The following is a 26,735-nucleotide window of genomic DNA, read 5'->3' on the forward strand; positions in this document are numbered from 1 at the left end:
AGTTTTATTGTGTGAATGCTCTATGGATGGACACTGAGTTTCTGTTGTTTTTTTACAGCATTGTCTACATTATAAACACACTATAATACTTATAATATAGCCATTATAGATGCAGGTTATTTTTAGTCAACTTGCTATCCTTAGCCAATGTATTTAGGTTACATTTTAGCTTATATAATGAATGAACTAAATTAATGTTGGTATTCATGCTAGGGATATTTTTCACGATATTTTAGCATTTATCTATTTTATTTGTGGCCAATTTAGATGATAATGTATTTTTGTTCTTCTAGTGAATTGTAATATTCATCAAAATAGTAGTGACAGCAACTGTGCTAACTTTAGCATTTTAGCTAAAATCAGCACACTGCTGCTAGTATACAACATGAAGTACGTTAATGTTAGTCAACATGCTAATGTTAGCCCAGATTTTATGGTTGGCGTATTATCTAATATTAGCTTTTTAGGATATTTCAGAAGCTTCAGTGTTGTTCTCAAACTTGATGTAAGAAGGTAATGTTACATCAACTTTTAGCACTTTAGCTAACATTAGCATCTTACCAAATTTTAGCTTTAAACTCTACTATTTTAATACAAGATGGACTAAATGGATGTTGATGTATTGAAAACTCAACCACGTAGACATCTGTTAGCATACACCATAACTTTAGTATTGATACAGGTGATAGTTCTCATGCGAATATTAGCATTTTAGCTAACATCGGCATTTTAATTATCTCTGGTTTATACAGTACAGACCAAACGTTTGGACACACTTTCTAATTGAATTCAATTAAAATTCAATTAGAAATTTGAATTTCTAATTGAAATTCAAATTTCTAAGTTTGGACACACTTTCTAATTGAGTTCAATTAGAAAGTGTGTCCAAACTTTTGGTCTGTACTGTACACTGTCAGAATGATAGGAGAAAGTGAATGTTAGATTACATGTCCTAGAGTTTTAGTTAACAGAAGAATTTTAGCAAGCTGTAGCATGTCTCCATACTAGATGGATTAAGTGAATGCTAGCCAACATTTTAGCTATGAGTAGCCAATTTTAGATTATGTTGCTTTTTCTATTCTAGATGCAGTAATTTAATCCCATTCGATACTCATGCTAAAATGAACGTTTTGGCTAACATTAGCATTTTTACTAATTTAATTCAAGTTTTCTTGCTACAATTGATTGTACTACTGAAATACAACCCAGACAGATTTAGCATGCCAAAAAGGTTGTCATAAAGTAGGATTAAAACAAAATAAAGTGTTTGTTTTTTAGTAAAACGTGTTATAATGTAATTTTTCAATGTGATTCAAATGGAATTTAAAAAATCTCATGTTTTAATAGTTTGAACGTCTCAACCGTTTTGTTGATTGATCTTAAATGTGTAATTAAAAGTTCTGTATCAGGGGTTTTGAATATGTAGATAAACAGCTTGTCGTAGTTTCTCCGGCAACCTGTAGGAGTCTTTTTTTGAGTCGCTCTTTGTTTGGCACCTTGCTATCGCGAGTGACCGTACCTGGACTAATTTAATTCTGGAGTTTTGCTAAATAACTCATCGCTCTCACGATTTTAGGTGCACGCAAGCCTCTCCACCACGACAAGGTGGCGACTTTGCGGAGAGGAAACATTCACACCATCACTCACACACACACGCACACACACACGCACTCAATTAACTGGAAGGATATATCTTTGGTTTAGGCGGGTGAATCCCGGATACCCGGGAAAACCCATGCTAGCATGCTGCAATGCTAACAATGCTACCTCGCTTTTGAAAATTTGGGGTCTTTCACAGTCTCTGCCACTCCATCACATACAAACCCACGCACGCACACAGACACACACAAAAAATATACATTTTAAAAATATTTCTATCTAATCTAGTAAAGATGAATTTAAAAAAAATCCCACTCCCAGATGCAGCCTGTGATATAGTTCCTTTCATTTCCATTTCTAGCTCAGACAGGCGCAGAAACCGCTCTTTTTCTTCAGCTTGACTTCCTTCTCGATTTGAACGGCCCTGTCGTTGATCTCTTTTATCTGTACGTGGAGCTGATCGTTCAGCGCCGCCTGGTTCTGAAGCTCCTTCCTCAGGCGCTCCAGCTCGGTTTTATACCTGCTTTCATCGTCGTCGCATTTCTGTTTGAGGGCCATGATCTCCTGCTGGAACTCGTTCTTCTCGGCCGTCAGGTGGTTGATGAGCGCTCTGTCGTTGTTGAGGTTCTCTTCCAACGTTCGCAGCTGTCCTTGCAGGCTCAGAACGTCGGTTTCGAACTTGGAGCTGGTTTTCCGGTGGAAATTTCTGACCACTTCCAGCTCTCTATACATAATCGACTCGATCTCTTCACACGTTCCTACTGCAGCAGGAAGCAACGTGCGTCTTCTTTCCGGCTGCAGAGAGGCGGAATCGTCGTCGTCACACGTCAGCTTGCAAGTGAGCTGAAGGTGGGTCACTTCTCCTTCCGATCCAAGATCTCCTCCTAAAGTAATGGCCTGTCCTCTCAGAGTAAGGGAGTCAGAAACGTCGTCCTCGTTAAACTCGTCTTGGGAACTGGATGTGTCGTCAAGTGTTTGTTCCAGCATCATCTGCATGTTCAGAGAGATTGAGTCGTTCAGCTCCTGAGACTCCTCCAGGGTCGTCTTGGAGTCGCTGTCTGTGGTCAGGTCCTGCCCCAGCGTGTCCAGCTCCAGTTTCAGCATGAAGACGTCCGGCTTGTACTCGATCACCTCGTTGGTTGAAAGTTTGAATTCCAGCAGTTCTGGTTGGGAATAATTTGCCATTTTTTCCTCAAAAACGGTGGAAAAGAACAGTAGCAACAGTCGCCGTTGACGCTTTCAGTGGTTCAACAAACCGCAATGAGGCTTCAGAGACCTTGATGACTTTGACTTCAAAGAAACTGGTGTGACATCATCACATGATGTCACAGTGCTGCTCATGTCATGATGTTCCTCTGTCTTCTTAGTTTTGTTCAAAATCAGCTGTTATTTAGTGAGGCATTTAGTTCCCTTTATTTTTGACAATAGTTACATTATAGTAAAAAACGATAAGAAAATACAAACTTATAAAATAGACAGTAATAAATAAAAAAATGAGAAATAGTTTATTAATCCGAAAGGGAAATTATGCTTGTGACAATAAAAAAAGTTTACTGCATGATAAATTGTCCCAGTAATTATTGTGATAAACAACAATATTTCTGTTTTGATAACATTTTCAGGTAATCTGTTGATGATGACATCATGATGCCATCTTTAATGCCCACTTTAATTTTTAATAAAAACTTTATACTGGAACTGGAAGATATTTTAAATATCCAAGATAAAATACAACAACCTAAAACAACAAATAAAAGCAGAAGTAAAAAAAAAACCCACACACACAACCAAAACCATAAATAAAATGAATAATCAATTCTCTGTAAACAAAATTACCCTTCCAAAAATATTAATCTACAGAATGAAAAGCATTGAGTTAATTTTAATTTATAATTTGTTTAATTGATTTACTGCAACAACTTCCTGTCAAGAGTTGATGGAGATGCTGAGGGTCCAAGGAGTAAATTATGTGAATTATAATCTGTTAGTTAAATCAACCTTATAAAGTTGACTTTAAATGTCTGAATCTGTGTTTTAAGTTCATTTGAATATTAGACAATGTGGCTAGTGAAGGACTTTAGTGATGTACTTTCATGTTTAATAAAACACAGTGAAAGCAAAAACATCATACAGTTACAACCAGTGATGTTTGCAACTTAAAATATCGACTCCGTCTAAAATAAAGAGCATATGATAAAACAAATTTTAGTCCATATTTAACACATACTCACTTTCAAAATAATTTGACTCATAATATTAACTCCCTAACAGCTTGTCTTCCAACTTACGCTCTTGTTAAGCTGCCATTCATTAACACACAGACTGGAAATTGAATTTTCAAAATAAAAGCATCAAGCACCAAAACTGAAAGTTAATCTTAGATAAACGTAAGTAAAGCTAATAAGCGCCAAAGAGAGATAAAAACAAATAAAGAGGTTAATTTGGGGTTATTTACATACAGTAATAACCATTGTAATTTTATTTTTATGTAGTTTACTGTTTAACCAGCTTGTTCTCGTAATGCACCAGGCAATAAGTAACGATAAGAAGAACAGATTCAGCCCTTTTTCTGCCAGCGCTTCTTGATTTCCCTGCGCAGCCATTAGAATGAGCCGTTAGTATTTCCTGTTTGCGTTTCCATGAAAGCCTCAGTGATGTGTGGAGGTGTCCGCGGCTCATCAAAGGCGCTTCAGAAGTGCAGGTCGAGCTGAGGGAGGAACAGGCCCCCTGCTGGGTGGCTCCACCTCAGCGGCCGGCCTCCGGCTCTGCAGAGACTTTCAAACAAACGTCCAATCGGGAGCCGAGCTGCAAGGCTTCACAATGCGGCACGTTAACCCCAACGCAGCACCGACTCATCCTGCATCATCTGGTTCAGCTCAGACTTAGTGCGGTCAGGGCCGGGTCTAGGTTTTTTCTTAGGGGGGGCCACCGCAGTCTGAAATTACAATAGACACTGTGCCAACTATTTATTTATCCAAACAAAACACATGTTTGAGGCAGCATTTATGCTAAATGAAAGTGATATTTGTTGAATATAGTGTGTAAAAAAAAAAGATGATTTCATGTATGTTAATTAATATGTGATGTCTGATTTAAAAAAAACTAAAGCTTAAACAACAACAACAAAACAACATGTTATTAAACACCAAAAGAAGCATTTCTGTCGTCTACTGACGTGCAGTGCAGACAAACGTTTTTACAACATGATATGAATAAAGTGACAAACATTTTCCCATGATATAAGTGAAATAATCTGCCACGTTTTCATCAATATTAATGGATTATTGACTTTAAACATCCTCCTATTTCACGTTTTGTTTTATTTCAAGTGCGCTAAGATATTTGGAGAAGAACCCAGGCCAAAAATACTTGGTAAGATTTTGTGTTTTTGCATTGTATTAAAACGACTTTATGACCTATATTATGTAGATTTAACAAAAAAAAGCGAAATAAATATGTAAGGTGGTAAATACTTTCTGTCTGTGTTTTAAAAGCCTCTTCCTAAATGACGCTGACGAAGAGACGCTGGCGGGTTTCAGCTAAAATTCAAACCCAAAATATCTGAGAGGTTTTCCATCAGGCCTCTGCTTTCATCTCCATTTCAAAACTATTTGAAAAAGGCCGTTTTTATCACCTGCAGCACCGAATGCGACTCTGCTTACTGTCGCTCCCATGAAGCTTTTTATTTAAAAACAGAAAAAAGAAAAAAAAAATCTAACAGTGACTGTGCATTAGAGCGAGTGCATCTGTCTGGATGTGTAAGTGCATAACCAACGCACTTACAGGGACGTCCTGTCACCTCCAACCGCCTCTGAGAGTCATTATTTTATCTGCAGGCAGAACCAAATCACAGCACAGACATTATCGCTCTCTTACGTCTCAGAAAGTCTCGTTAGACGCCATCAGGGCTATGAAGTCAGGCGTTTCCACGGCGTCACGGCGGGCTCATGTGCAGAGACGAAAAGAGGATTGGTTTGAACTTTGTTTGGTTCAATGAAAAACAAAACGAGAAGCAAACACGACTGCATGTCAGTACAGTAAAAGGTCCTCAGACAGTTTATTAATAACTGAATGATTTAATCAAAGTAGATTCATTTTCTTTCTCTGGACGTTATTGCATTAGGCTGACAAAAACAAATAAGGAGATAAATGAGAAAATTCCATTGCTGAAGAAGCTTGATGTTCATGGACCGCTGCCTTGCAGCATATTGCAGGAAAGTTAAGCGGAAGGAAAACATTTGTAGCCTTTACATGTAGTGTGAAGCAAGGCCAATGGAGGAGATTGACCTGAAGAGGCTCTTGTCTGCTGATGAGCTTTATGGAGGTGCTGGTTTCATTTCCCAGCTGGCCTTGGTACAGACTCAAATCGCCATGGCAACAGCAGAAAGGAGGCCTGGCCTGAACCACATAGAGAATCTATGGAGTATTATCTAGAGGAAGATGAGCTGAAGGTTCTGTCAAAGCAACTTGGGCTTCCAGAACCTCAGCAGGTTCTCCTCCACGAGATTCACTCAAATTGTTTCATTCTTGTTCTTCCATTTGGGTTTCCACTGATTCTAGAAACGGCCCAGGTGCTTAAAAAATCACCCAGCTGGTTTTTAGCATTAAGTTCTTATTTTGTAGCAATAAGTCAACGTTTTTAGCATTAAGTTCATGTTTTCTGGTGTCTAGAAAATGAGCTGTTTCAGAAACCTCCGCAATGTAACGTCACAAATCAACAGCCACTGCCCCTCGCCTAGTAGCCCCAGCCTGTTACATAGCAACCCAAACGAAACTCTGCCCGTTACCTGGCAACCCAAACGGAACTCTGCCCGTTACCTGGCAACCCAAACGGAACTCTGCCCGTTACCTGGCAACCCAAACGGAACTCTGCCCGTTACCTGGCAACCCAAACGGAACTCTGCCCGTTACCTGGCAACCCAAATTGAACTCTGCCCGTTACCTAGCAACCCAATCGGAACACTGCCCATTACCTGGCAACCCAAACGGAACTCTGCCCGTTACCTAGCAACCCAAGTTGAGGCCCTAAAACAGCCCATTCTGAAATGAGCTGAAACCAGACTAAAATCTCATTATCTGAGTGATTTTGTACAAAAAATGTAACGCAGTTTATTTAGCTCATAAACCATCCATAACTTGTTTAAGGAAGCGTAATATATAACCTTTAAACTTTCATAATCTTTCTGCATTTTTATTTGTTTTTACTTAAACTGAGAATCCATCAGAGCATCAAATGATAATTTCCCTGATTTAAGCAACAACTAACCAGATTTCACCAAGAGACATGCAAAGATTATTTTATATTTTATATATATATATATATATATATATATATATATATATATATATATATATATATATATATATATATATATAAAAGCTTGTTGGAAGTTGTCGTCTAAAATTAGCCGTGTAGACGTGTTTGAAGAGGCGTGTGCGCCTGGTGCTTCATGAGGTCTTCTTCTTCTTGACACATTAGAATTAGCGCTAGCAGAGACTTTAGCTGGAGGAAAATAACCGACTGTGATGCAGTGAAACTCCTGAGGAGGTGGATTCACGCTGCTGCGGCTTTGACCTCACAAACCACTTTACAGAGACCATAAAACACGGGACGGTACGCTTTCCTCGTATTCTCTGAGTCTGTAGAGTCACTTTGGACGCGTAGTTATGTTCAGACAATTGAAAACAGGATTTTACGTCTTTAATCGTATATAAGCAGTTGAATCAAAGTGTCGTTTATCAGGATTTAAATGGATAAAGAGGTAACCAATAACCGGAGCAGATGTAAAATACAGATTTCTTATTTAGATGGCTTCATTCCTCCGTTTGTCTCTCAATTTAAACAAAAGTTTCCTTCTTTCACCAAGTATTCACCAAGCTTAATGGTAAATATTTCATTATTTTTTAAATATTTACCTTCAACCCCCACACCGTTCACACACAGGCCGACAGTAAAAACTGACTGACAGCCATGAGAGCTTTTTAAAACGTGTTTATTTTGAGTTTTGTGTGCTAATTACTGCGAGAAAGCTACTCACAGAATCTGAAAGAATCTGCTTTGTCACCTCCCAAAATCCACCTGACATCTGAAAAGTTTTCCTTTCCAGTAACAAATCTTCAAAACGCTTTGAGAAATCTTCAAATTTACCTAAAAATTCAGAAGTTAAGATCATGGCATACAAAAGTATATTTCTGAAGAAGTCCAGAACGCTGGACCCACGTCAGACAGTTTAAAAACCAATTCTACCAAACTCTTGATTTTCGATAAAAAGTTTGTTGAAATTGGTTTATTTCACAAAACTGCAATGGAATCACTTTTTTCGTGTCACATGTTCAACAAGCAGATTGTTTACTGGAGAAAAGGAAGAAGACGACAGGAAGTAGTTTGATGACACAGCGTGTTTTTTGACAGCTGCATTTCCATTACATATGAGTGCAAAACTTTGTCAAATACAATTATGTGGTCGCGATGTTTCCATTAAATTACAAATGCTGGTAAAGTTATTAAAATACATGCTGCTCCGTAATCCTCCGACTACTTCCTGTCATCGTCTTCTTCGTGGTTTTTACTCCAATAGTGTTGGTTTGTTGATCACGTGACCCGCGTGATGCAAAAAGTGTTTTTATTGAAGTTTTGCAAGATAAACCAATTTCAATACGGCCAAAAAAAAACAAAAAACACTTCATTGTTTCTCAAAAAAAAAAAAAAACTGGGGTTTTTTCAAAATGTTTTTGTTTCCATAAAGCAAATTCATTTTCAAAATGTCCTATTAAGTTATTATGTGGTGAGTGGAAACACCACTAATAACTTAAGGCATGAACAAACTTATTGATGTGGGATTTTAATTGTTTACTATTTTATGGAGGCTGCGCAGTGGCGCAGTTGGTAGCACTGTTGCCTTGCAGCAAGAAGGTCCTGGGTTCGATTCCCCATATTCTCCCTGTGCATGGTGGGTTCTCTGCAGGTTCTCCCTAGGTGTGTGTGTGTGTGTGTGTGTGTCCTGTGTGTCTCTGTGTTGCCCTGTGACAGGCTGGTGACCTGTCCAGGGTGAACCCTGCCTCTCACCCGGAACGTTAGCTGGCAATCGGCACCAGCACCTCCTGAATTTTGACAACGTTTTTTGCGGACATTTAGTGTATATATATATATATATATATATATATATATATATATATATATATATTATAGACTAAAGAGGCTCCTTTCAGACTCATGTTTCAGTGAAATTTGCTTTAATGTTCTCCAGATAACGGTCCAATCCAATCATCTGTTTCTACATCCACAGATCCTTTATCTTATTTATATCCTTCCCATTTTATCCTGTTGGTTTCTGTGATTTATATCCCGACTCTTCACACTGACTGTACTGTGAAAGTCGTATAAAAACAGCCGTCCTCGCTGCTCGGGTCGCTTCCTTCTGCTCTTTCAAGGCCGACAGAAATAAGGTTTTTTATTGACTGGCAGGGAGCAGAGGAGTCATTAGACCGCAGAGCTGAGAGACAACCATGGGGCGATTTCAACAACCCCGCTCTGCCCCGGCAGGGAGTCCCCTGGTACAGATAAAACAGATAAAACAACAATCAGGAGAAACTATGTGTTCCAGGGATGAAATGTAGATTTTGCACATTTTTTTACCTCTTTCCTACAAGAGGTAAAAAACTGTCGAAAGGGAAAAAAAAAAAAAAAAGAGGAGTAAACGTCCATCAAAAACTCAGACATTTCTGAGCATGAAAAGTTGAAAACTTGCTAGAAATAAATCAAATTATGAAATCAATCCGAGAAATGTTGTAGAAGAGAACAGGGATGTTTTTGAGTTTCAATAGGGAAAATTTAGACTTTTGGAAATTTTCTGTCTTTCAAAGTTAAACATTTTTAATTTCAAAATTTCTGAATTTGAAATTCAGAAATTGTCACATTTTGAGTAGATAATTTCTGAAATGAATCCAAAAGTTTTACTTTTTTCTCAAGCTAATTTTCTAATTATGAAACTATGAAATTCCCTTGTTATTTCTAGATAATTTCAGAAACGTATCTCAAAATGTCTGTGTTTTTGCGGGAAATTTACTCCTCCTTTTCCCGCTGTTCTACATCGCTCTTGAAAAAAATAGCTGATTAGTTAGTGTTTTTCAAACATTCGCTGGCTTCAGCTGTTTGTCTTTGCTAACCAGGAACAGTCAGGACTCGACTGACGTTCTCAGAGAAAAGCTGACGTAGCAGCTGTTGTGGAGCTCCTCCACCTCCGTCTACTTCCTGGAGGACGTTGAGCGCTCGGGTTTCAGTCCAACCCATTTTGCTTCACATTGTCTCTGCTTGAACAGATGAATATTTGATGCTGCACAGTTTGACAGCTCAGCCGTCCATCTTTTGAAATGACTTTGTCCCAGAGATCCGGGCGCCATTCGGGTTTGGGTTCCCGCCGCGCACAGGAGGGCTCCTCCATTTTATCTCTACGTAGCACAAATGGATGTTGAGTTAGCATCTGGATGGAGGATGATGAATTAATCAGTGTGGGAGGAGAACAAAGTGACAGGTACTCAGCACCTAAAACCTTCCAGCTGAGCTGTACTTGTTCTGATTCGTGTAGATTCGGCCCGTAGGAGCCGGTCCGAACGCTACGGCATCGTTCAACTGTGAAGAGGTTTTTTTTAGCTAATGGCAGATGGGAAAAGGAAGGATAGGCAGGAAATAAGATGGCAGCTCATTAATCAGCCCAATAACCTCACACCTTTTGCTAATTGCACCTTCTTCTCTGAAACCCTTTCTACAGGTTTGGGCCCACGATGGAGCAGGAGACTTTGTTTTTAAATTTAAAAGCATTTTAGGACTAAAAACAAAAACTGAAGGATTGTATGATGGTGTTGTTCACTGACTTGATCCTCATCTTGATGTTAAATGTATCTGAATCAAAATAACAATCATATACATCATTTACCAGAGCAGCTGCTGGATTTAGTAGACATTATCTTCCTGCATGTTAAATATTTCACTACTAGGTGTATCAGACTGATGGAAAACCAACAGATCCAACAGTCGTAACACCAATGGTGTCCAAGCTTTTTGACACTATTCAGTTAGGAGCTAAATATTTCATTTGCTAACTAAATGCTTATTTTGTTAGCAAGTTAAACATTTAGCTCCAAAAATATCTAGCTGTGCAGCTAAATATAACTAAATGTGTTGCTGTACTTCCTGCAGGCAAACCCAAAGTGGAGCTGAGCTACGATAAGATGTACACCGTGACGAGCCGGGTGACGTTCGCCGTCAGCAAGGAGGACGACGGCGTCCCGGTCATCTGTATCGTCGACCATCCTGCGGTCAAGGACTTCCTGGCGCGCAAATTCCTGGAGGTGCAATGTGAGTCCAGCAGCTTCGACACTTAAACCTGTGAAAAGAGCTTGGTTTGTATCTCTGTTTTGTTTCCATAAGTGTTATAAAGGCAGTCAAATACCTGTTTTCACTTCACCTTAGTGCTCTCTCTGCATTAGCAGCTCCACTTTTTAAAGAGGGATTCTGTGGAAGCAGCATAATGCAGCAGAGAGCGTAAATTCTGCAGCTCCTGACAGTAGAAGAAGCTTTGAACGCTGCTTTTGTTTTTAATAACAACGCTGCAGTCAATAAGTGTTGCTTCATCCAAATATTCAGCTCCGCTGTCTGTCGTTTGCTTTCAAAATGGCTCCTTTCATGTGTTGAAAACCGACAGAGCAGAACCAAGAGGAAATCCAGCCGGGCAAAAATTATGTTTCAGTCTGATGTTCAGATTGTTAATAAAGCAGTATTTATGTCTTTATCACTTCAAACTTTTTGCTTTTTTTAATTGTAACCTTGATTGTTTTTTTTATTTATTGGAGGTGAAACATTTAAATACAAACCAAACGTGACTAGTCGGTTTCTCTTATCCATCATCTACAACTATGGTGGCATATTAGGGCCATTATAGGCCAAACAAATTAAGAGAGGAGTGAATTTTCAATAAGAAATTAATTTCTGAAACTTTCTAGAGAAACAAGGAAATTTACGAGCTTCTAAACTTTAGCATTGCTGAGTTTAAAATTCAAAACTCCTTTTAGAAAATACTCAGATTCTTTAAATTAATCTCAGAAGTCTTCTAGAAGAAATTTGAATTTTAAATTGAAAAATTTGCTTGAAAAAACGCCAGAAACATTGAGGTCAACCTTAGAAATTTTATAGAAAAACAACAAGGATATTTCTCCTCTCCAAAAGTCAAATATTTGCTACAAGAAACTCAGAAATGTTTAGATTAATCTCAGATATTTGATAAGAAAAACATAAAAATTACTGAATTTAAAAAGTCAAAAAAAATTTCTTGAAAAGTCTGAAATTTTGAGATAAATTTCAGAAATTTTCTAGACAAAAACGTCGAAATTTCTTGGTTTCAAAAATGTTTGACTTTGATCAACCTTAAACTTGTTGAGTTTCTTGGTGGAAGTTTACTCTTTTCTCTATCTACAGTGTCTCTTGCATGCCGTCGTACTCAACGGACTAGTCAAAGGAAATAAAGATGTCAGACTCACTGACGTGTTGAAGATCAAAACTCATCAGGTTTTAGAGTCAGATTATATAAACATGAGGTTTCCTAAGCAGAAAGGTCCTTTTAAAATTCAGTTTTCTTGAAGATTTAACATCAGTTCTACGTACCGGTGGAGATGTGATCAAAAGTGTCTGATTGCATAGAAAAAAAACTTTGAGTTTCTGTAATTATGAATGGATACACAAGGTTCCAACGCAGTCTGGAAACATCTGGAAGTAGATGCCAGATGTTTGCCAAATCTGAATATTATTAGAAAACAAATAAAGAACTAATATTTCTGATCAGTTTATGAATTGAGGACAATCCTGGAGGAAGCTCAGTGTTTTCTCCAGGTATGTTTATGTCTGTAGATAATCATAAAATATAAACTGATCAGTTTCTATGATTTGATTTGCAGAAATGTGTTCAATTTAGGGGCAGACTGTTGATTTCCCAGTTTGTTTGTTTTTAACTTTGAATCCCCAACATTTGATCAAAGTTGCTCTCACTGCATGCCAGTCGCTCCCAGTTTGAGCTGGAAAACTAATCACCCTCCATCCATCAGGGATCAAACGGCAACACTCGCACTTTTGACGCGTTACGAGGAAAAGAGGAACACACCCCGGCGAGTTTGTCGACATCAAAGCGCCTCGGTGTCCAAAAAGGACAACACGTAGACAAAAGACGACGTCGAGCCTCTGCGGGGGGGCGGCAGCCGCGCCATAAAGAGAAAACCTGATGAGGACGAACACAAAGGATCCACCAACCAACCGCTGGGAAATATTCACCACCATCAGACCAACTTCTGCAACTTTTACACCCTGAGGAGACGTTTTCACTCTCAGACCAGCCAGATGAAACTCCAAAAATGTCTCACTGCTTTTTGAAAGCAGCCAACTTCTAACTCTGGACGCATTTACTGTCGGAAATGTGTTGTTAGTTTTAAAGAATACCAATTTTCTTTCTATCTTTAGGATTTAAAGTTGAGATGAACATAAAACGCAGCTAAATTTAGCATATTTTTCTTCCATGGGATGGAAAATGATGTAAAAAAAAAGCACATACAGTAGATTCCAACCTAGGAATCTACTGTATGTATGTAATCTACTGTAAGTTATGACTCCTCCTCTCTGCAGACGTTCAGATCAAATACAGATATGTTTCTCTCTAATTACAAAAAAAAAATCAGACGTAAAAATGGTTCTTTCCAACCGGAAGAACCATTTTACTCTCACATCAGCCGAATAAAACTCAAAAATATCACACAACTGTTGAAAACAGACAACTTATTACTTCAGATGAATCTACTATTGGAGATTTTATTTCTATTTTTAGAATTTAAAGTAAAGATTAACATAAAACGTAGCAAAAAGGAGATGGATATGTGTTTTTGTGGGATGGAAAAATAGTGCAAAAGTAGAAAAAGCACATAGATTCCAACTTAATTGTGAGAAAAACAGATCTAGAAACATATTAATATTAATAATACTACAACATTGAGTTGTGAAAACAAATAAATGAAAATATTGTGTGAATAAACGTCTAAAAAACTGTTAAAAACCTGCATTTAAAAAAAAATTTATTCACCAATTAGTGCAGGCAAAACAAACTTTACAGACTAACAAGAGATTCAAGGATTTCTCAGACATGCATGAAAGAATCAATTAACACTCTGAGTGGGCTTTTGATGAAGGAATGAAAGTATAACATGATGGAGAGCTCAGAAAAAGTTAATTTTACATGACACTGGCCCTTTAAGGCTGTCAGAGAAAGTCAGGCTAGCATAACTGACCTACTTCCTGCTTCCTCAATGATTTTTTTCATTATTATTTAAACCTTGTCATCTTGCTGTGATAGAGCAGCTGATCTTCAGACTCTTTGTGTCATTTTCCAAATCACACATACTCCTGAATCAATGCATAGCAACGACGAATGTCACGATAAGTCATGTGATTTCCAACCCACCAACACACGTCAACAGGAACTCACTGCAGGAACTGCAGGCTGTCAGAGCAACCTGGAGACGCCGGGCGTCCTTCATGTTTACGGGTCCGAGATGAACAAGGTCAGACGAGTGGAAGCAGGAAAAAGTTGCCTCAGAGTCTGAACTGCATGAGAAAGTCGAAGGGCTGCTGAGCGGAGGCTGGCGAGCCCACTGAGCTGGCGGCGTGCCCGCCTGCCGTCCATCAGCATGAAGCGGACAGACGGACGAACAGGCTTTTGTTGTTTATGGCTGAGGAGGTTGGACGGCCTCTTGTGGAACTTTTCTGCTGTGGCTCAGGCCTGATTAAAAACGCCAGGATCAAACCGGAACGTTTAGGACGCAACAAGAATGGTTTACATCACCGGCAGGAAGTTATGACTCCTCCTCTCTGCAGACGTTCAGATCAAATACAGATATGTTTCTCTCTATGAAGAGCTGGATCTAATCTGAAATCTATTCCATCGTGTGTTTGTCATAAAAAAGATGCATTCAGTACAGAGCTTTGTAAAAGTATGTACACCCCTGAACTCGTCACCAAACACAGGCTTCGGTGGATTTTATGCGATGAACCAACACAACGCAGGTGGAACAGAGCGATCCATGTTCTTCTGGGGTTTGTTCTCACCAGCTCTGAACAGACCGAATCTTTGGTCCGCTCTTCAGAAAACAGCTCAAAGTCACTCAGATGGACACAGATTATTGGTTGGATTTGGGTCTGGACTTTGACGAGGCATTTTAGCAACAAGGCAACTCAAAGTTGTTTACATTAAATAAGAAGAAATATCTCTTCTCCTTCTGCAGGATGTTTTCTTTATGGGATGGGTCATACCTGCTTGCAGTGGTGGGAACTCTTCTGCTAATGCGCTAACAGCAGAGCTAACTTTTAATTTAGAGCTTTTGCTAACTCTGCGCAATCATTTCTTGTTTATTTCGGCAGCAGAGGCGATGTCACACAGTGTGCATGAGAGAGCAGTCAGTGCTACACAGCTCTGCAGTAAACTGGTTCACACTGTTATTTAAAGACAAAAACAGATCGATTATAGAAGCTGCTGTTAGCACCTTAGGCTAGACGTTAGCATTCTATGTGTTTTTTATCTGTGTAGCTTTAGTTTACTCTGAGACCACCAACATTTCCAAACGCCCCCATAATCTGTGATGTGCAAGAAGCAAGAAAACCAGAACATCTTTGCTTAGCCTTCCTGTTATCTGCAGAAGTTCCTCTCTCTGTTGCTTAGAAACATCTTACAACTTCTCTGCTTCCTTTAACTTCACCTGAAGGCGCTTCCTGAGGCTAAAACCAGCTACATTTCAGTGTAGCAACTTCACACTGAAGAGTGTTACATTTGTGAAGTAGAAACTTAACTGTGGTGCATTTACTGACAGGAGAAAAGGACGGGTTTTGTCTTCTGACCTACCGATCTTTGAACTTTCCACAAAAAATTTTTTTCTAAGTGTGCTTGATTAGAATTTGTAATGATTGAGTGTTTTTAGTTCATTTACAGAAAACATTTTGTTTGGATATCTTAAATAAGAAGGGTGTCACCCTGGAATGTTTGCAGCTTAGCTTTGGATTTATTGGCTGCTCCGTCTTTTAGATGGAATCACACATGAACTTTCCACAATGAGGCTTAAGTTCCAGTTAGATTAGAACATCTTCTTGTTCGGTTCTTTTTACCAATATAATATGTCCACAGTTTAAGTTTCTCTGGCTCTGAAGCGCCATCTTCTGTTTTCTGGTGGGATGTTTCCTTCTAGTGCGGCCCAGCTAACGATTTGACCCCTGAAGGTGTGTTTGCCATGCTTTGGTTTGCGGTTCGTGTAGAATCCGTTTAGGATGCAGCTCCAGGACAGCCGTCCACGGTTCAGAGAGCAGGAAGTGTAAAGGAAAAATGCCTTGAATGTAATTTTATTGTTTATGTCAAGCCGATTCCACCGAGGCTAAGCTGGTGCTGCTTGTTGTTTTTGTTGGTTTGTCAATAAAGGTTCCTTTGAGCAGCATAAAATTGACCGCCTCTCACTCAAACGCAGCCGAGGCGAGTCATGGATGTTGCTCTGATTGTTGCGTCTTTTTTGTTGTGTCTGTTGGGAACCTCAGATTTCTCGCTCTGTTTGAAGCAGCAGCTTTTCCACACATCCTGTTCCATACGTTTCCCTTTAGCAGGACGCTAAACGTTAGCCGTCAGTACCACTTGAAGGGGCTTCCTCATTTTGCTTTTCATCTTTTAAAGGGTTTAGATTCTCCATCGTCTTTGATTTTGACCTAAAACCAAAAATTTGTCGATATTCTGCTAAAAAACAATAACATTTTTTGCTATTGTTATTGCGAAAAAACCCCCACAATTTTGCAATTACAGTGTTTAATTGCTAAATTAAAATCATATGTGACTAAATTTGTTCCAAGTTACAAAAAACAAACATGCAGCACCATTTTGCTCCTACCACTTCCTGGATTTTTTCCATTAATAATTTGTATGATGTGGGAAAATATTTCTATTGTAACTTTGCAAAATAAATAAATAAATAAATAACCATCTCCCTGCAGGGCAAAAAACATTTTTTTCAAATTTATTTTCATAATTCCAAGTTGTTTGATTTGTTTAGTAAATAAAAATGCAGCTAATCTTTGTCTCCAGAGTTCAGTGGTCTTGCTCAACACAAGAACTTTGGTTTAACTTTGCATGATGTGATTTTTTGTTTGTACTGTACATAAAGTTTGCTTTTTGGAGCTATCAAACCTCGTGGGTCTGTTTTTCCCCTTCCTGTCTCTTTTTCTTCTGAGCCATACGATCTTTTCTTGTTTTTCTCTCGTTGTTTCAGACAAACCAGAGGTGAAGATCGTGGTGGAATTTCCTCAGGGTTTGACAAGAGAAGGAGAAAACCTGGAGCTGACGTGTCAAGCCAAAGGCAAACCCCAGTAAGTCACTTTTAAACACTTTTTTCAGCCAATCAGCATTTTCCCAGGGGGGCCATGGCCCCTTCTGCCAACCCCTTCCATTCATCCATCATCCATCCATACATCCATACATAAATACCTTCATCCATCATCCATCCATACATCCATACATAAATACCTCCATCCATCCAGCCAATAATACATACATCCATCCATCCAGCCGTCCATCCATCCACCTATCCATCCATCCATCCATCCATCCATCATCCATCCATCCATCCATCCATCCATAAATACATCCATCCATCCATCCATCCATCATCCATCCATCCATCCATCCATCCATCCATCCATCATACATCCATCCATCCATCCTTCCATCCATCCATCCATCCATTCATCCATCCATCCATACATACATCCAGCCGTCCATAGATCCATCCAATAATACATCCATCCATCATACATCCATCCATCCATCCTTCCATCCATCCATCCATCCATTCATCCATCCATCCATACATACATCCAGCCGTCCATACATCCATCCAATAATACATCCATCCATCCATCCATCCGTCCATTGTGTAGGAACCTCTGGTGACATCATCTTGACCACGTTTTGACATAAAAACAGTTCAGCATTGAAACAACTGAATGTAATTTAATTTATTATAAAGTATGAAGCACATTGATCTTAATATGGAGTTTAAATAACTCGCAGCAAAAGTCATATCAGGCCGCATGAATCTTTCAAGTTTAGCGTTATTTATTGAGCTTTATTTCCTCTTTCTTGTTGAAGTCAGGGACGGTTTTCTTTTCATCTGAAAAAGCTCAAGGCAGCAGCCGTTTAAGTAAAAATGACGCCATGAAATAAAGATTTTTCCGAGGAGCACGGTAAGAAGTTTTCTGTGTTTTACCTTGAGTTATTTCTCTGACATACTTCTGCGTGCCAGTGCTGAATCATTCTCCGACTCGGGAAGGAAATTATTTTTTTCCTCTCTTTATAGGAAGCAGTTAATATTAAATAAGTCAGCACGCAGCTGCTCAGTACGTACAGTATCTGTAGCAGCTCATAAAGGAGATAACATATTTCCTCTGTTCCTCTGGGTTTACTGAGTGAGAATCTATCACCTGCTGGCCTTAATACCCAGCTCTAAACTGTCTGCTTCACTCTGCCGCTCCACTGCATTTTCTCTGTTATTTCTTAGCATTTTCTACCTAATTTTCCTGCTTCATGGTCATTTATTGGGTTTATTGACAGCCTCTGAAGCCTTCAGAAGCTTCACTTTTTGTTTTTAAACCCTGCAGAGAATAAGATCTTTATATTTTGGGCATGCAACTTCAACTTGCAAAAAAAAAAATGTAAAAGTTGCAGTTTTAATGTCCCTGTGATGCTCCTAAAACAGCGCTGCGAAGCCAACATTTTCCCACACTTTAATGAGATATTATGCATGTATTTATGGAAAAGTCTAAACACATTTATGCATATTTGTGTAAATTACATCCCAATTAAGAGTCGTGGCTTTCATGAATTAAATATTGTTCGCTAAACTAAGTGGTAACTTTTACTAAACTTGTTTTTAATTCGTTCAACTGTCAACACTGTATTTATACCATAAAATTCTGTTGCTGTTGAATTAATAATTGATAATCTATGTTATTTTTTGATAAAGTTACAGTAAACCTCTTTGTTTTGATGGTTAACCATGAAGTGGTTTGTAGTTTAGTTCAGTTTCTTCTCTTTGATAATTACAGGTGTACAGCATGTTCCCATGAAGCTCAGGTATATTTTCATATTAATTTAGTTTTGTTTAGATTAACACCTCGAGCAATTCCAATTAAATATTGAGTGTATTTGGACTTCTTGTTGCTGAACTTAGACAAAACAAAAAAATCTTTAAAGCCAAAAAATAGTAAACTATAAACTTGTTATGTTTATCTGAGGTGATTTACAGATTTGCGCTCTGCTAAATTTTGACTCTTTTGCTTATTTTTAAGTCACATGTTGTGTGGACGATTAGCAACCTAACTAGTTTGTAACTACAGCTTGTTAGCAGCCATGCTACCGCTAAGCAGCACGGATCATACTTGTCAGAAAAACGGAGCGAGGCTCCAAGCTGGAGGTTTTCACATTAAAACGTCTTTGAGTTTTGTGCCTCCTGTAAGACAGAGTTTGCCATTTCAGAACCTGTTCGGCCTTTTAGAGCTCTAACTCTTTTTCAGAAATGTCAAGTGTAAAAACCAGTTTATTTTTAATTTTTGCCATTTCCATTAATGTTTGATAAAGTGATACTTCAAAATGCGCTTAAAGCTGTTGATGTAAACACAATCAAGCTGTTGACGTTACACCACGGAGAAGCACGTGGCGACAGCTGGAATGAACAACTTCCACTTGACAGGAAGAACCTGCCACAAAAATCTGGTTTGATTTCAGATTTGCAAATTGGTAAATAACAGATATAATATTGTTGCTATGGCTGATAACCGATATTTGCCAATACTATAAATATTTCATTACCATTTCGAAACCGTTGGGAAAAAAAGAAGAGCCCAGAAACAAACGGCAACCAGACAAAGATAAATAAATTACTGAGCTGATTCCGATATATTAAAAATGACTAAGTACATAACTAATTACATTTCCATCTGTGACTGTGTTTTCATTTTAAAGGAAAAAATTGCAACTTAAAAATTGTCAATTACACAATACATGTACTGCAGCTCATTCAGCGTCCATATCGATCAAGAAATAAGTTACATTTTTAACTTCTTTAATGGGACAGGCGCAAGTTTGGCAACCGATTGCTTTGGACCTCTTTCTCAAAACTGCAAAACAAAAATCAGCAATCACTTCTTTAAACGTTTTCAAAAGGAGTTTCCATTGCGGATGTGAACGTGTGAACTGTTTTGATAAATGCGATTAAATGTTGAGTTGTAGCAGAAACAGTTGAATCGCTGAATCCCCTTCATGTTGGAAACTTACTGAGGCTTTCATTGGTGATAATTGATTCCCGCAAATGTCTGCCGGTGTCATGTGAAAGCTCCTGCCCGTCTCTCATTAGGCAGCCATTTCGTACGGCGAACGCAGGTGTTGGTTTCTCTCAGATGACAGGTCTGTGTGATAGGAGATGTAATGGAGTGCAAATACAGCCATTAGCGAACGGGGGAGAATAAAAGAGCGAGCGCCTCGGGCAGACGTCCCGCTGGACGGCTGAGGCCTCCGTATAGCTGGCAGCGTTTGAGTCGCTCCGGTTAATTTGTTGACAAGGCCGCTCAAATCTAAACAGAACAAAACAATCATTGGACGACGGTGGAGTTGTGAATATTATATGAAAGTGACCTAATGAGAGGGGAAACTGCAGCAAACAGAAAAACACAGAGAAGTTGTTGCTTCTGTTGGCTTTAAATGTCATTTCAAGGCAATTAATAAAATAAGAACAAGTTAATTTAATCATGCATTAACTCCATTTGATACCAGTTACAGCGTCGTGCATTTATTGCTTATTAGGAAACTGGAGCACTTCCTACAGATTCCATTTAACAAATAATTGCGCAATTTGACTTTTTGAAAATTAATTTGCTTAATGGAAACAAGCCAAATTCCCAAAAACAATTATTTGATTAAAAGGTGTTGGCGCCAGGTTGTGCTGACTGGTTGGTTTGTTTCACAAAACTGCAGTGGGGTCAGTTTTTTCACATCACAAGATCAACAACAGGATGTTACTACTGGCCAAAACCACGAAGAAGACAACAGCCTGGCGTGTTGGATGCATGTTTTTTAATGACTTGAGCAAAGGTATTAACATAAAATTTAATTGCATTTCTTATTTAATAGAAACATCACAATTGTGAAATTTTATTTTTTGTTTGTTTTTTACATTAGTAGAGTGTTGGCAAAGTTTTGCACACATTTGTAATAGAAACACAGCAAGTTAGTGGTGGCTGCAGCTCCTTTAGTGGCTTCAGGTAGAACTGTTCACCTGAACTACCTGCATCATTTACGGAGCCCGCTGTGCTGCTCTGTGGTCATTTATCAACAAAATTTCACTTCAGAACCTCCTTTAAATTATTGAATAAGTAGATATGTTTATTCAGTAATTAAGCAGCAAATGAAGCTGATGCAGATGGAGATTTTTTTGTGTTTTTTTTATATGAAATTTTCAATAACAAATTTATTTGTTATTGAAAACAATAAGTGTTTTTTTTTTCTCTTTTCTTAGCCATGTTTTTTTTTTATTATTATTGTTTTGTCGTAGTAAATAGGGCCAGAAATCCCCAGTGACCTTTTGCTCAAAGACAGACCCAGTAATTAAATTGGGATAAATCCAATAAAAGCTTTTCGAGGACAGTTCTCAGGACAGTATTTTTGTTGGTAATAAAATAAAACTGATATCCTGACCAACAAGTTAGGAAACTGTACAACTCAGACTTTTTTTTTTTGGACCTTTATCACTAAAACCAGGTAAAAGGAAAAGAATTCACCAGAATGTTATCTAGCTTGGGAAAAAAAATAGTTTTGACATCACTGCATTAAAAATATTTACAAGTAAAGCTTCAAATGTTTAAACCTTTATTCAGTGAGGAAAAAAATGATTCATATTTTTTATTAATTTCTATATATTTTTTAATAAAAACTCCTCAAAATGATTTTTAATCAGTTGAAATCCAGGTGAGCAGGACGAAGGGTAACTCAGCTGAAACCTCCAGCTTTATTCCAGACATCCTGATCTGGAGCTGCCAGGGCCGGTTTTTATTCTATGATCTGCTAAAGCGGGACACAACATGAACACACAGACACAAAACACACAGATCAAAACACCATGTGCCCCAACACACACACACACACACACCAGCACACACCCCAACTCCACCGACCCCCACGGTTTTCAAACTTGGCATTGAGACAAGCGCTCCCTGTATTCATTTTCTAAAGATGAAAACACAATCAATACAGTGAGCCGGGAATTGGAAGTCATTTTCATTAGAGCTGCTGAGAGTTGTGTAGTCATTACAGCAGATAGCGGCGCCGCGCCCGGCTGCAGGCGGCCATTTGTATTCCAGACGCCTGCCCTTCCTCTCTCCTTGCATCCCCATCTTACCTCTTTGGTCTATCTCTGTCTATCAGCCTCCACTGAATTCATTTCAGCTTCTCTCACAACATCCAGTGCACCTATAGAATATCCGCTCCATCAAAACTTCTATTTTTGTTTACTTTTCTTCTGTCGGCCAGTAAACGCTCTTGGGCTTTGCTTGTTTTGCTTCGGATTCTTTTTGGGTTTAATTTTTTTCCCGCTTCATCTTTTATGGGGTTTTTTTCTCCACTTCTTTGATTTGTGCGCTTGATCCCCAACAAATTTGGTTTCAAAGGGAGGGAAGCAACTTAAAACGGCGCAACAAAATGCAACAAGAGAGGCCATCAGCGTGCGCTCAGGGGAAATAACGGGAGCTGGCAGCGGCCTCTGGAAGCTGCTGCAGCCAAATGGAGATGTTTTTAGTCTCCATCTCCCCTCCCCAACCCGCTGCTACTCAGGGTACTTGGAGCTTATTGTCATAAAAATGGAATAAATCACCCCGCTATTCGAGAAGAAACCAGAACAAAGGCTGACGCTTAATAGTTGTCCACCTACACAGATAAAAATATCGATGCAAGACAAAGCTGCTGCAATTAGTAGCATTCATTTAACACAAGAAAACAATTAGATTTAAGTTTTTTTAGTCTCCACAATAACCAAACTCTTCTTAGAATTGATCAAAACTGTGTCTGGAATAGACCTATTTTAGAAAAATGCAGCAGCAGATAGAAATGGATTGAATTGAATGGATTTATCAAACATGCATGGAAGAATCAAAGCAACTCTCCAGTTATGTTTTTGATGAGTGAATAACATAACATGACATAAAGATCAAAACAGTCGATTTTACATTTTTACTGCTCCTTTAAAATCATATCCGCCAAGTCTGTGTGTGTGCAGCTCTGGAGTCAGGGAGGTGACTGTGTGTGTCACCCTGTGAAAGGAAATGACAGCAAGATTTATTTGGTGTTTCAACAGCTAAAACAGACAGTTTAAAAAAGAACATGTTATGCTAAATTCCCATTTTGGACATTTTTGTTTTTCCATTTGCATTTCTAAAAATTCTATAAACTGTCTCGGTGCTTTAAAAAAACACTGGGCCAGTTTTAGGCAACAAGTTTGTTTTTTGCCGTCTGGAAAATGAGAAGTTTCAAAAATCTCCAGAATGGAACGTCACCTAGTGTTACCTAGCAACCCAAATGGAACTCCACCCATTGCCTAGCAACCCAAGTTGAGTTCCAACTCCTTCTAGCTAGCTATCCGGCTGTATGTGTTGTGCAGTGGTTGCTGGAAAAGATAAGTGATTTGTTGTTGACTTACCATCCAGAATCCACTTGTTGCATTCTTATTGGTTTTGCAGGAGGCTCCACTTCTGCTTTTCAAAGATGTACGGTTGTATAATTGTGCATCTGAAGTTTGAAGTCTTTGCAGGCGGTTTTGTGTCCCTAGCTTCTTCAAATGTCAATGAAGCCAGGGAGGTTCCACAGTTTATTCAACAACCGTCTCCGGTTTAGCTGACGGGGGACATCCAGGCCGATGGTTGAGGACCTCCAGCGTCTCTTTGTCCTCACTGTTTCCTGACGTTCCTGTTCCAGGCCGCAGCGGGTCAACTGGCTGAAGGTGGATGATGACGTCCCGTCCCACGCGGTCATCACCGGCGCCGATCTCTACATCGAGAATCTGAACAAGTCGTACAACGGGACGTACCGGTGTGTGGCTTCCAACCCGCTGGGCGAGTCCTTTGACGACTACATCCTCTATGTCTACGGTAAGCTGAAACACCAAACTTATGGCGTTTCTGTGATTCACGCAGGTTTTTTTCAAGTCGTGAACACTTTGCTCAATTTAAGCCAGTTTTAGGAGACTGAACATGAACAGCAGCATAATTAAATGTAAAACACTGAGTGATTTATGAGGCCGCTAAGCTGTTAACACAGGTGCTCATTTGTCGCACTTGGAGCATACTAAACACTCTGCTGGCATAATTCAAGAAATGCGACTTGACTTTAAAACAAGGGATCTGTGGATATACCAACAGCTCAATGCTGAAGTCTGGCTGCTTTATTAATCACACCGTTGATCCACTCTGCACCTTTATTTAGAGCAACACGGATAACACAGGAATCCTCTTCCTGTTTCAAACAACAGTTTCACATCAAATGTTCCTCTTAAACACTCGCTTACTTTAATGGAATGAAAACATCACCTGTTATGCCAGGTTAAGTCAAAAATATCCACAGACCTAGAAAAAAAAGTATATATATATATATATATGTATATATATATATATACATATATATATATATATATATATGTATATATATATATATACATAAAACAAAAAATTTGCCACACAGCCATCTGATTTTTTACTTTTTCATTTTTGAATGAAAATTATGTTATTTATCATAGATCCAAAACATGAAAAAGATTTTTCTGTATTAAAACAAAGGCATCTAGTTTCCAAAATCTTTTTGGCTCATTTGAACAAATTTCTTCTCCGTTACAAGAACAAGACTTGGTGTTTTCCATATTTAGCCAAATTTGAGAAATTATGGTAAATAAAACCCATATAAGTTTCAGGATAGACCTGGTTGCATTTATTATACAAACTTACTTATAAAAAAACAGACACTTTGTGTCATATTTGACATTTTCCATTGCAAGAAAAGTATTTTTGTAATAATTTTGTCTTGATTAAAAATGTAAGTTTTAATAAAAAATTTTTTTATCATTTTTGAAGTACTGTTTGGGGGCCACAAAAATATCTGTCCAGGTCTCATTTCCTGCGTTGACGTTGTGCCACAAGGCAACTGTCACAATTTGACACAACACAAGAAAGTTGAGACATTTTAAACTTTAGTTGCTTTCTGCTGTCGTTCGTCGCTCTCTGTGCGTCGAGTCCAGAACGCGGTAACCCTGATCAAGAGAGGCTTCCAGGTCAAAACAATAGATTAATCTGCGTTATGGAATTTTAACATTTTTAGATTAATTGCACGCGTTAACATGTTAATGTTGACACAAAGTAAAATGCAACCTAAAAGTTTGCAAAGTTGAACATTTTTAGTTATTTATGAATGCATTTCCAAACTAAAACCCTCCAACTGAAAAACAGTTTAGGATTCAATTATTACGGATTTAATTGTCATCCTAAAAAAATATAAGATTCTTCTTACACTTTTTCGGTAGTATTTGAATTAATTACAGTCAGAACTCTTTGAGATGCAGCTCCTCCCCCACTCTGCTCCTTCAGACTAGCCAGCAGCAATTAGCAAACAGCTTAGAACTGCTTAGACTTCAGGGGTCTCAAACTCCAGTCCTCAAGGGCCGCAGTCCTGCAACTCTTAGATGTGCCTCTGCTGCTCCACACCTGAATAGAATAATTAAGGCTCTGGAGAACTGATCTACACAAGGTGGAGGTAATTAAGACATTTCATTCCAGTGTTTTGTACCTGTGGCACATCTAAAAACTGCAGGACTGCGACCCTCGAGGACTGGAGTTTGAGACCCCTGATTTAGAGCAACGCTGGTAATAATGGTAATGGGTTAACAGAGGAGCCATTTTGGGATGACTTCCTGGAGGCGGAGCTTCAGAAAGAGAAGGAGTTTTTAAAGAGACAGAGACCCAATTTCAAGGCGTTAAATTAGGAAATAAAATTTCTTTTTAAGTCATATTTTATATAGAGAGCATTTCTATACTAACTGTGCTATAAAGTCATTGTTAGCATTCTTTTTCTTGTTCTTGAGCAGTGCTTTCCAGTCTGCACAGCTCTATAAACTGCTTTGAGATAAATATCCCACAACCCACTTCCACAGCTGCCTGAAGCAAAGAGATCGGCCGATACCGTGAGCAAATAACAGCTGATAGTAAAATGTTGTTTCCTCTATTGCTGAACCTGACTTCGCACGGTTCAGTCTCTTATGAGATTTCATGTTTAAAAACATCGACTCAGACGCCATATTGTTCCTTTTCATTACATCTTGATGTCAGTCAGTTTAGATTTGTTTATAAGCTGTGATGTTTCACCCAGGTGAGGAAACACGACTTTATTCCTCTTGAATCCCATGTTTGTGTCGACTTCCTGCCTTCCTCCTCATCGCGTTATCTCAACATGCCTCTCTGCTGTTGATACCAATAACATTTACTCCCCGAGCCGAGCATTACGCTCTAATGTGCTCATTTTCCCCTGACCAAAATTACTTCCCAATCACTTTTTGGTGGAGCCCGAGCCGACGGAGAAATTACACGGCTGCTATTGTCTGAGGGAAATTAGCGGAGTGGAAAGGTTTGGGTGGAGAAGTGATGGACGCCGGCTGGGTGAACGTTACTTACAGCCGGCTAATTACGTCTGCAGAGGCGCCGCCACAAATCAAAGGGCTCTAAGCTAGCACTACGTCTCTGCAGCAGCAGGTAAACCATATTTAGGTGAAAACTAAACATTCAGATTGACTCTGTTTTAATTTAATGGTTCACAGAGTCGCTAAGACGCCGCAGCTGCAGAGATGCATACGTGCACTGCGCTTGAACCCGTGTGATTTATTCACGCCGGGGTCGAGCCGAGGTCGTCCGTAACCATCCTGCCACAACAAATCCACTCGGAAGGCTTCTCTCTGCAGATGTTTTAAAATATTACAACACAAACGTTCACTTTATG

The 26,735-nt window shown here is 38.8% G+C and overlaps 2 protein-coding genes across 12 annotated transcripts in view; one reads left to right on the forward strand and one right to left on the reverse strand.

Moving 5' to 3' along the window:
• cadm1a (cell adhesion molecule 1a) overlaps nucleotides 1-26,735 on the forward strand; it is a 376,486-nt gene that overhangs the window by 298,815 nt on the left and 50,936 nt on the right. For all 11 annotated transcript variants that reach the window (XM_044141659.1, XM_044141661.1, XM_044141663.1 and 8 more), the window contains 3 exons: nucleotides 10,796-10,954; nucleotides 16,930-17,026; nucleotides 23,676-23,848. In XM_044141659.1, the coding sequence (XP_043997594.1) occupies nucleotides 10,796-10,954; nucleotides 16,930-17,026; nucleotides 23,676-23,848 (429 nt within the window). The remainder of the gene's footprint in view (nucleotides 1-10,795; nucleotides 10,955-16,929; nucleotides 17,027-23,675; nucleotides 23,849-26,735) is intronic.
• Nucleotides 1,519-6,130, reverse strand: LOC122845401. Its single transcript, XM_044141671.1, has 2 exons — nucleotides 5,476-6,130; nucleotides 1,519-4,534 (listed from the first exon to the last, which is right to left on the reverse strand). The coding sequence occupies exon 2, from the start codon at nucleotides 2,782-2,784 to the stop codon at nucleotides 1,957-1,959; it is 828 nt and encodes a 275-aa protein (XP_043997606.1). The 5' UTR covers nucleotides 2,785-4,534; nucleotides 5,476-6,130; the 3' UTR covers nucleotides 1,519-1,956.

Source organism: Gambusia affinis, linkage group LG15 (genome assembly GCF_019740435.1).
Source record: "Gambusia affinis linkage group LG15, SWU_Gaff_1.0, whole genome shotgun sequence".
In the NCBI taxonomy this organism is placed as follows: Eukaryota; Metazoa; Chordata; class Actinopteri; order Cyprinodontiformes; family Poeciliidae; genus Gambusia; species Gambusia affinis.

What these genes read in the sequence shown, in the direction of transcription:
- LOC122845401 (XM_044141671.1), bottom strand. Translation starts at nt 2,784, where the DNA reads ATGGCAAATTATTCCCAACCAGAACTGCTGGAATTCAAACTTTCAACC.